Genomic DNA, 10,877 nt, shown 5'->3' on the forward strand with positions numbered 1-10,877 from the left:
ATATTTTCCTCAATGTGGAAAAGAGCCAAGGTGATCCCAATCCTTAAAAAAGACAAAGACGATTCAAATCCATTAAGCTATAGACCCATTAGTCTCCTACCAAACATCGGAAAAGTATATGAAATAATTAATGATGCAATAACAAAAGAATGTGACACACACAAAATATTACCAGAAAACCAATTCGGATTCAGACATAAACATTCAACAATACATGCAATAAATAAACTAACCCCTGACATATGGGCTTTAAATAAAAATAAATGTGTAGGAGCTTGTCTGATAGATTTAGAAAAAGCATTCGACTCAGGGTGCGTTCGGGGAGACGCTATTAGCACTAACAGCATCAGTCCATCTTCATTACTCATTAAAAGTAGAACAAAGATAAACTGATGCTGGCAGCTGGACGCTAATAGCGTCGAAAAATTTTTTTTCAAAGAAAAAAAATTTGTTTAAAAAAAATTTTTTTTTGAAAAAATAAATAGCATAGTTAAATAGAAGTATTTATACTGTAAAACTTTTGTATGAAACATTTTTTAATACTTTGTTTAGTTTACGAGATATATCGAGAAAAGGCAAAAACTCTAAATTTTTGAAGGGTGGTTTCAACCCTTTAAATCGTTTATAAGCACCAACTTATAATTTCTAAATTCATGTATTTACCCTCTCTATATTTATGCCAAGTTTCATTAAAATCAGAATTTTCGGGTTTGCGAGGTTCCCTTGTCAGTAATGTGTTTCACGTGAAAGCTAAGCTGATAAGCCGCAGTGAAGGCCAATGCTAGAAAATTTCGGTATTAAGAATTAACCATTTATGATAAGGCCGTTTGCACATCGCAGTATCATTATATCGTCATAAATTGCGATCATTATTTCGTCGAATTGCGTTAATGATTATGTCAACACCACTTGGAAAAATTGCGCTATATATATATATATACTTATTATCAGCATATAAAAGTATTAAAGAGGCATTTTCGCTTTTTATATTATTTTTCTATCTATTTTTAGAATGTTTTTATTTTATTACACAGAAAAAAAGTAATATACCGGATGAAATGTAACCGGAAGCCATTCCGTAATAGAAAGATATAAACGGGATCGAGATGAACATAAAAGGTAAAATCGGCAAATAATTTAATTAATTTCTATCGTAATTGCGAACAGTAATTTAATGAAAGCTTATCATACATTCACGATAAATTTTTTCTTCCGTGTTATGGCTCAAGCGGATTGAGCTCTTCTCTCGGTGCGCTTTTATTCGCATAATTTGAAAAATGAATACCTCGATTATTGGTGGACCTAACCCAAGACAATATTGGACTTTTATGTTCATCTTGATCCCTTCTACACTGTAAAAAATTTTTGTAAAATTACAACTATAATAGTGGGTAATTTTGAAACCAACTATAATAGTTGTAAATTTTCTTGTGTAATTTTGTATAATAAATTTTGCAATAATTTCTTAATTTGTTTTTTACACTTGTGTATACACTGTAAATAAATTTATGATAAATTAAATTGTTTTTACTTGTACACTGCAAAATTATAGACAAAAGTAAATTTACAACTATTATAGTTGGTCTCAAAATTACCCACTATTATAATTGTAATTTTACAAAAATTTTTTACAGTGTATCTTTCTATTACGGAATGGCTTCCGGTTACATTTCACCGATAGCCAATAACATATATGTAATTGCGGGCTGCAACTACATAAAATACTCAATACAATAATATATTTACTGTTAATGCAAGTACAATGTTGATACTGCAATGGCATATATTATTATTGTATTGAGTATATCTGTAGTTGGCAGTCGGCAACTACATATCTTATTGAATATATTATTTTTTTTTCAGTGTAGAAAAATATGAAAGCTATAAACTTGAAACTTGATACAGTCACTCTTTGATATTTGATTTGTTCTTTATAAATTTTTTCAAACGTTAGAAAAAAATATTTTTTACAAAGTACACATTGTTTACAAAATAGCGTGATATCAGAGCCATCACATATCTTAAAGCCATTTTATCTTAAAGAAATATTTAAGTACATTAAATGCAGAAATAATCACGGGTCATTCAATCGGTATTCATTATTGATTCTTTTTATTCGTTAATTGAAATGATAGTATCTATGATAAAAAATTTCATTGATGACATATGCGAAATTGGGGACTAATTAATTCTTCAAATATTATTACGGGTGACTAATTAATAATCAAATATTATTCAAGTACGATTAATTTAGATTATAATCAGCTGATGTAATTAACCCATTAACGTCCAAGCAGACGCATTTTTAACATAATTTTCAGTGACTTTATTTGCAATATTAAAGGCCTATAAAAAATTTGAAATCATTCCTTACGTAAAATTTTACGCTCTTTCAGAATCCATCGTCAGAATTTGTGTAAAATAAAATCCAAAAAAGTTATAGCGACTTTTAAGTAAAAAAATGTGCAAAAATTATAAAAACTTTTTTAAAAATAGTTTTTTTTTTACATTGAAGTAGTATGAAACTCTAACTCTTTTCGCAATTATTGGTGCACAAAATAGTTGTACTTTAAGGGTATATATTTTTCAAATTGATCATTTTTATTGACAAATGGCGGCTAAATCATAAAAATTTACGAATTGTCGTATTTTTTTTACAATAATTCGTAAATTTCAGATAACTAACATCTTATTATTATTGAAAATAATAGGATTGATATTCACAGTTAATTTTCGATCAAATTAACAATTTTCAATACAATGGATTTAATACGGTAGCCAAAAAGATGCGAAAATTGTCGATTTTTCTACATTTTCCCTAAATTTCTCCATGAATCCTTTCTCGAAAACTGTTTTATGCACAAATTATTATTAGTTTATGAATTTATTTATTAGTATATATTAATGGACTAATATATATATATCAATTTTTTTAAATTTTTTAACTTAAAAGTCGCCATAACTTTTTTAAACTTTATTTCATACAAATTTCAACAATGGATTCTGAAAGAATGTAAAATTTTATGTAAGAAATGATACTTTTCAAATTTTTTATAGATCTTTAACGTTGCAAATAAAGTCACTAAAAATTATGTTAAAAATGCGTCTGCTTTGGCGTTAATGAGTTAAAACTTGATCAAGGTCCCAATCAGCAAAACAATATTTAAAAAATATTTTCAATAATATTTAAAAAACATTTTAAAAAACATTTCTAAAAACGTTAAAAATAATAAGATAAGCTCTCTTTTTTAAATTAGAAAAGCGTTTTTTTAAATCTTTGAACAAATATATTTTTAACATTTAATAAATATTTATTTTAAAATTTAAGAAAATGTTTTTTAACATTTGGTAAATGATTTTTTTAATATTTACTAAACATATTTACAACAAAAGCAAAAAATTGATTGCATTATTAAATAATTTTGATAAATTCAACGTAACCTCACCAATCTAATAAATTTCTACGATAATTTTGTAAAGGGGAGAAGATTATACATGTTTCAGCCAAGCTACAGTACCTGGTTAGAACATGTTTAATTTCTGCGCCTGAAAAAACAGTTACCCATCCAAGTGTCAACCATTTCCGACTTTATTTATACGCTTTTGTTACTCTTTTATTATATAGATTCACTTCCTTATTTTTACACTTGATCTACGCTACATAATTAGTGAAGCTTCCCAACCATAATTTAAATATTTTTTAAAATATTATTCTAAACAACTTTGTAAATGTGAAATAATTATTACAAAAACATAAAATAAGTGTTACGTAAATATTATTTTAAACAATTTATTAAAATCTTAAATTAATATTAAAAAATATTAACTAAATATTATATAAATATATGTCCTAGATTATTATTTCAAATAATTAATTATTGTAACATAAATATTAAATCAATATTAAATAAACATTTTTTAAAATATTTTTTTAAAGATTTAAATAAATATTACATAAATATTAAATAAATGTTATGTAAATATTATTTTAAACGTTTCATTAAAATGTTAAATTAATATTAAATAAATATTAATTAAATGTTATATAAATATTTGCCCTAAATATATTAAATAAACGTTTTATAAATATTTTTTTTATCATTATTAAAATAAATAATTAATATAAAATAAATGTTTAATAAATATTAAATAAATATTATTTGTACAATAAACGCTAATAATGTAAAAATAATTAAAAATAAATATTTTAAAAACATTTATAAATTTGCTTGCTGATTGGGGTAGAGTCATTCGTTTATCCTTGTTCATAAAAATATTTGCTTCAAAATACAAATTATGTAGTTTATACGTACATACAAATGAATGGTATACCGCAGTTCGGAATAGATTGAGGAATAAGACTATATTTGTCAAATTACGATTAAAAGTCATAAAAAAGTTATTTATCTAGAATAATTTATGGATTTGAAAAGAGGAAAAAACATCGAGAGTATTTTGTCAAAAAGATTTTATATATTTATTCAATTGCGATTATGCGCGTCCAAGATTATTTTAGTTTTAACACTAGACTGCAATTGTTGCGTAACAGCATATATCAGGTAATAACTAGTCATTTAAACGAACGGCATTATCATCATATAGTACTAGGAAAAGCTGGAAAACTATTAAAAGTATGATCGAGTCATTCTATTGGATATTCCCGATTTGCACAACTTAGTAAGTGATTTTTCCATATTCGGTAAGGCTTTTATTTTTATCATAAAAATTATTTATCTACATGGAAAATCATCTATATTAAATTGCTCACAATCATATATTGCACTTAAAATCATTTAAAACTAACACTGACATTTTTATTGTAAAAAAAATTAGTTAATATTAGCCACACTCCACAAAAACACGTCTTGAAACTAATATTTTATCTATTTTTCTTCTGTCTTCAAATGGAGTAAAAGTAGATCGAGTTTTGGACACTTTGTGTGTGCAAAATTTCAGCCCACCCATCAAACATTTATATGACAAATTTTTCATATTTGTGCATTTAGTTTCTGATACAATATACTGAAAATATCCTTGGAATCAGTGATTATAGTAATTTGTATGAAGATCGTTATCGAGTTATGACGCGAATGGCAGATTGACGCAAATCAGCTTAAAGATGAACAGATCAGATATATACCGATGTATTTTTTAAATTAAGAATAATTAAATTTCGTGTGCAGCGTGGATAAATATTTGTTTTAATATCGTAAATGAAAAGGTGTCCGCGAATTATGATGTAATTTTGCTGAGATTGCTTTATCTCTCGAATTTTTATTAAAGTTGTTTCGAGATTATTATGACTGCATCTTATACGCAAATAGTGATTGTATCGGCGCGTTATGATTACTACAGGTGAATACAAGTTATCTACATCTTTCAAAGCATCTAATAATAATCTACAAATTATTCTTGTATTCACAAAAGCATAAAAGTACTTAAAAGTACGAAAAATATGTTCATGATAAATTTTTTCTTTTTTAGTTATTTTAATTCGTAATAGAAACTATCTTATGCACTTAAAGCACCAGCAGGTTTGTTTCAGGTAACAATGGAATTAATTGAGCAAGATGATTAATTACTCACTTATAATAATAGTTTATATCTACATAATTAGCTAGTCATTTCGAAGAAACGATAATATATGCATTTGTTTATTCATTTGTAACTTTTAAATAAAAATCCCGGGAAAAATGTTTCATATAAAAACATATATAAATATATATAAAATATGCCCATATATGTTTATACTAGTTTTCTTTCATTTGTAAAATTTTTGTTTGATATAAAAAAATAATAGTCATACTGAAAAGACAGAAATTAATTTAAAAAATATTCCGGAATATATATAATTACATATGGACAATTTTTCATACTTAACTTTTTTAAAAGAACTAATACGAAAATTATTTTTTTAATTAGTTTCTGTCTTTTCAGTATGACTATTATTTTTTTATATCAAACAAAAATTTTACAAAAGAAAGAAAACCAGTATAAACATATATGGACATATTTTTTATATATTTATATATGTTTTTATATGAAACATTTTTTCCCGGGTTTTTATTTATATTTTCTCAATTTTTCTCTTTCAATTGTTGTATTAGTACATTTCTGTACGATAATTTTATACTTTCACAAATATAATAGCACATTGTTATGAACAGTTAATGATCTTTTTATTTTTGCACGGGTAAACGTGGAATTGATGCAATGCTTGACTATTACGTTCCTGAATTGTAGTAATTACCTCGTTGTTAGACCTTATGTACATATTCATACAGAGAATGCATATTATCTAAAAATTATTCTCTATGTTTGCGACGTAGTTTAACGATAGGAAAATAAATTCTACATACTTTGTAAATATTGCACAGGTTTATATATTTTTTTAACGATTTCTTTTCTTATATTTGAAAATGCGAAACTTGCTGTGCCTATATGAATGTTTTATATGGCTTTTAATTATTGAATGTCTGAAACTTTTTCTTCGATACCAGTTTATTCTCTTTAATTTAACCACCGTTGCTTTGCATGTAATTATTTTATGAATGTATAAGTTTAAAAGTAAGTTTTATGTTTATTATTATCATAAAAAAATATTAATAATAAACATAAAATGGTATATACGAGCTGGACGCTGTACTTGGTGCATATTTCTTATTAATTTATAAAATTATTACATTAAATAATGCAAATCTGCAAATATTTTTTAGCAATATTAACACAATATCTTAATAGTCTTATATGCGTCATTGTGACTATCTATACTTTGATGCAATTTTCACATTTTCAAACATATGGATAATGAACAAATTCAATAAAATTGTTATGATTACGTTATGTAACATCAATTACATTTTATTACATTCCTCATATGAACAAAAAAAAAGAAAATAATATAAAGGCTATATATGTAACGTATTTTATACTGACATATTTCATACATTATATAATACATTAATAAGATTGAAAATTGTTTCTGAAGATGATAAAAAATATTTTTGCGTTACATAATTAAAAAAAATTAATATAATCAAATTATATTGATATTAATAAAAAATATTTAAAAATATTTTGAGAATAGAATAGAACCGACAACAGTCTCAGCCGATTTTAATTGTGTTATCATTTTAATTAATTAAGAAAATTAATAAAATAAAAATATTTTTTAGCATTAATTACATTTTATTTAATATTATATTTCATCCGTCCTTTCTTGATATCATCATTTTAACGTTTTAAAAACGATGGTGCGATTAAGAACAATGGTGTAATAATTTTACAAAAAATTGTTCAGGATGGGGGTATTTTACTTTACTCGGCATTCCCCAGATACTTGTGAAATTTCCTTGTAATACATGACGACTCACTCTACTCTTGACGCATCTACTTCCCCACAATTAAGTCGTAGCGGAATATTTTACGACGGGAAGTTCTGCGGTCTCTCGCCGCGTTTTTGTGCGCAATAAAATATATAATTAGTGCTATGTAAAAATATTATATACTGTCAAAGATAAATTTTGGTAATTGAGAAATGAAATTTATTATTTTTCATATGATTTCAGAGAAGCGAATCATAGAACGAACTTCTTCAAACAAATTTATGTACGTCATATCATCCAAGGTACGATGTCCGATAAAATGACTCGGACAGGAAGTGCAGTATGGTGGGGTATAAGCTCTTACACCTTAAAAGCATTACGTGCTATGATAAATAGCCAGTATTCAAATAATCCTTGCGATAGTTCGACAGATTTTGTTGATTCAACTTTAAAGTGTCAGTTAATAAAAACATTGAAGATTCTAAACTAATTTTCGAAGATTGTGATTTGATTAACTGTTACAAATATACGTACGTATATGTCAATCAATTTTATATAATAAAAAAAAAAACTTTATAAATAGAACCACAATTATTCATATAACAAAATATCCACTTTTAAACTGAAATTTATAGTTATAGTAATAACACACTAATTATAATTATAAAAAGTAATAGAACGTGCTACTTTGTGTGCTAATAATTAAAGACAATTATACTATTGAAATAAAATATTTTTAGTCTAAATTATTGTACAGCATATCTAGAAGACAATTTTAAGAATGTTTTTAATTAATATTTATATATTATTTATAATTGTATTACATTTTCAGATTTAGACGCCAGCGACATGGTGTTGCGTCACATTTTTAATAATTATCTATTAATTGCTATTATCAGTCTGAATGCAATTTTGATCGCAGCTGTGCCTTCTGAGCTTAAATTAATTAATGTGGTAAGTACACTTAAATAATATTATTGATAATAATTCTTCTCTCTAAAATTTAAATTATATTATTTTCTAATCTTTATGTTATCCGCGATCCTTGTGATCAATGTTATTTTCATTTTTACTTTTACAGGTGTTCAGACATGGCGATCGGACACCGGATAACAACGGTCGCGAAATGTTCCCGAATGATCCGTATATAAATTATTCCTTCTATCCGACAGGCCTCGGACAATTGACCATAGTAAGTACAACATAATATATCCAGAAAAAAAATTGTTTGTTCCCTATGAAAAAAGTGAAAATTTTCTTTCAAGAATTAAAATTTTAAATTATTTTTTATATCATTAAATAAATATTTTTTAAGACCAATTGAATATTATTTGATAAATAATCGATCGAATTTATCATGATCTTTTATAGGAGGGTAAAAAACACGAATATAGATTGGGAAAATTTTTACGCTCCAGATACAATGACTTTCTCGGTGGTTTATACACGCCAAATCTTGCTGTAGCTCGTAGCTCAGATTTCGAAAGGACAAAAGTATCTCTGCAACTTGTTCTCGCTAGCTTGTTCCCGCCGAAAAATGTACAACGATGGAATCCCATTTTAAATTGGCAACCAATTCCAACGTCATATACACCACGTATTGATGACAATATTATTTTAGCCGATGAGTGTCCGCAGTAAGTATAACTAAATAAATTCAGTTAAGAGATACTTAAAGAAATAGATTTGTATATTAATTTTTAGAGATACATAAATTTTAAATAAAATCATATATTTTAACCATTAATATAGAAAGAGATAACTTGATCCACATTTCTGATCGTTTTCAGGTTCCTCGAAGAATACGATCGAATACTGAGCTCACCCAAAGGGCAAGCAACGATCGTCCAATTCAAGGAACTGATGGGTAACCTGACAAAATTGACTGGTAAAAAGATAAAGACAGTAGAGGATCTTTACTATCTCTATCAGACTTTTGCAGCTGAGTCTTCCTTGGGATTGCCTCTTCCCGAATGGGCGTACGACTATTTTCCTTATGGATCATTGTTCGATGGAATTGTGGCCTCATACAATCTTAGTAACTTCACTCCTTTAATAAGGAGGCTGTATGCCGGTAAGTCACGTTTATCTCGATGAAAAAAATTTCTATTGTTTAATAATATATAAATTAATTACTGAAATATATGTTGAAATATATAAACTTATAAGTTATATTTGCTATAAGACTTCAGAATCTATTACAAATGTAATAGATTCATTAGCGATCAAATCACAATTCCATTTAGAATTACGTTATTATAACGTCGAATTTTTGCGCTCTTTCAGGCCCGATGATCCGTGCAATGACGGACAACATGATAGCTACACAAAATCCAACCGCTGCGTCGAAAACAAAGATTTATTTATATAGTGGTCACGAAACCAACATCGCGGGTATGTTGCATGCGTTTGGCGTGTACAAGCCTCATGTACCTGAGTATTCAAGCGCTGTTATCCTAGAGCTGCAGCAAATCGGTCAGGAATACTACGTAAAGGTAAGCGTGTGTTATCACATAAACGTAAACAATAGTTAGCGCAGAGAAAGAACAATTTTGTTGAGGTATTTAAAAATTCAACTATATACATAGATACAGATCTGAAAACAATTTTGTTGGAATATTGAAACAATCATTTGACTATCTTTAACGTTGTCCATTGAATGTTTTACAGCTCGTGTATTATCAAGGCATTCCACCGACCGTCAAAGAGCTCAAAATCCCAGGTTGTGACGTACTGTGTCCCTTCGACAAGTATCTGGACCTAATTGAGAACTTGATCCCGTCCGACGAGGAGATGATTTGCGACAAGAGGCAGACTCCGAGTTACGCCGGTGTGGAGTATCCTATCGGCTTGCAGAATATCCTGGCGAACCTAATTAAGAGATCGCCAATCGAGAAGAGTGCTCAGCCACGCGTGTCTTACTAATTGACTAATAAATAAGTCGTAAAGATTGTGAATGCTTGCCCTTTGTGCTATGAATATTGCAATATTTTCTCCATGGAATCGTTTCTTTTCATGTTTATTTATTCAAATGCCATTAAATATATGTACTGAAACATTGCAAAATAACTAGAATAAGAATATATCACGTTTTATAAAAAGTATTATGACTTACTGCAAAAAGTTCGTTTTCTTTTCCTTCATCTCCCTATTACTTTCTTTCTCTCTAATTTTTAGTTTGTCTTTAAATATTCTATAATGTATATGTAGGATCTAATAAAGAGATCGCCGATTAGAACACGTGCACGATCGACAATTAAAAATGGACAGCCAGCGTATTGAACCGAGCAACTGCTGCCGTTTTTTAATTTATAAAATCGTTATTTTCTACCCCCTTAGATATTCTGCTGCGGAAGATGAAAAAGAATTGAAATTTTTTCCTATTATTTGCTTTTTGATTATAATTCGCTATTTTTAAAGATAATTATCTAAAATAGTTCTAAAAACTATTTCTTTTGGTGCTTCTTTTATAGAGGAGGAAACTTTTTATAAGATGTATTACATCTATTTTTAAAATAATAAAGAAATGATAAAAAATTAAAGATTGCATTT

General features: G+C 27.2%; 1 protein-coding gene across 1 annotated transcript; it reads left to right on the forward strand.

Moving 5' to 3' along the window:
• Window positions 1–7,636: 7,636 nt before the first annotated feature.
• LOC105837170 (venom acid phosphatase Acph-1) lies at window positions 7,637–10,429 on the forward strand. The gene is made up of 7 exons (XM_012681717.3): window positions 7,637–7,855; window positions 8,158–8,279; window positions 8,407–8,517; window positions 8,697–8,962; window positions 9,116–9,399; window positions 9,612–9,820; window positions 9,996–10,429. Exons 2-7 carry the CDS (start codon window positions 8,175–8,177, stop codon window positions 10,248–10,250), a joined length of 1,230 nt encoding a protein of 409 aa, XP_012537171.1. The 5' UTR covers window positions 7,637–7,855; window positions 8,158–8,174; the 3' UTR covers window positions 10,251–10,429.
• Window positions 10,430–10,877: the final 448 nt, after the last annotated feature.

Source organism: Monomorium pharaonis, chromosome 8 (genome assembly GCF_013373865.1).
Source record: "Monomorium pharaonis isolate MP-MQ-018 chromosome 8, ASM1337386v2, whole genome shotgun sequence".
Taxonomy (NCBI): Eukaryota; Metazoa; Arthropoda; class Insecta; order Hymenoptera; family Formicidae; genus Monomorium; species Monomorium pharaonis.

Coding starts and splice junctions, on each gene's coding strand:
- LOC105837170 (XM_012681717.3), top strand. CDS start 8,175: ATGGTGTTGCGTCACATTTTTAATAATTATCTATTAATTGCTATTATC. Junction 8,963..9,115: donor TTAGCCGATGAGTGTCCGCA/GTAAGTATAACT, acceptor GATCGTTTTCAG/GTTCCTCGAAGAATACGATC. Junction 9,821..9,995: donor GTCAGGAATACTACGTAAAG/GTAAGCGTGTGT, acceptor AATGTTTTACAG/CTCGTGTATTATCAAGGCAT.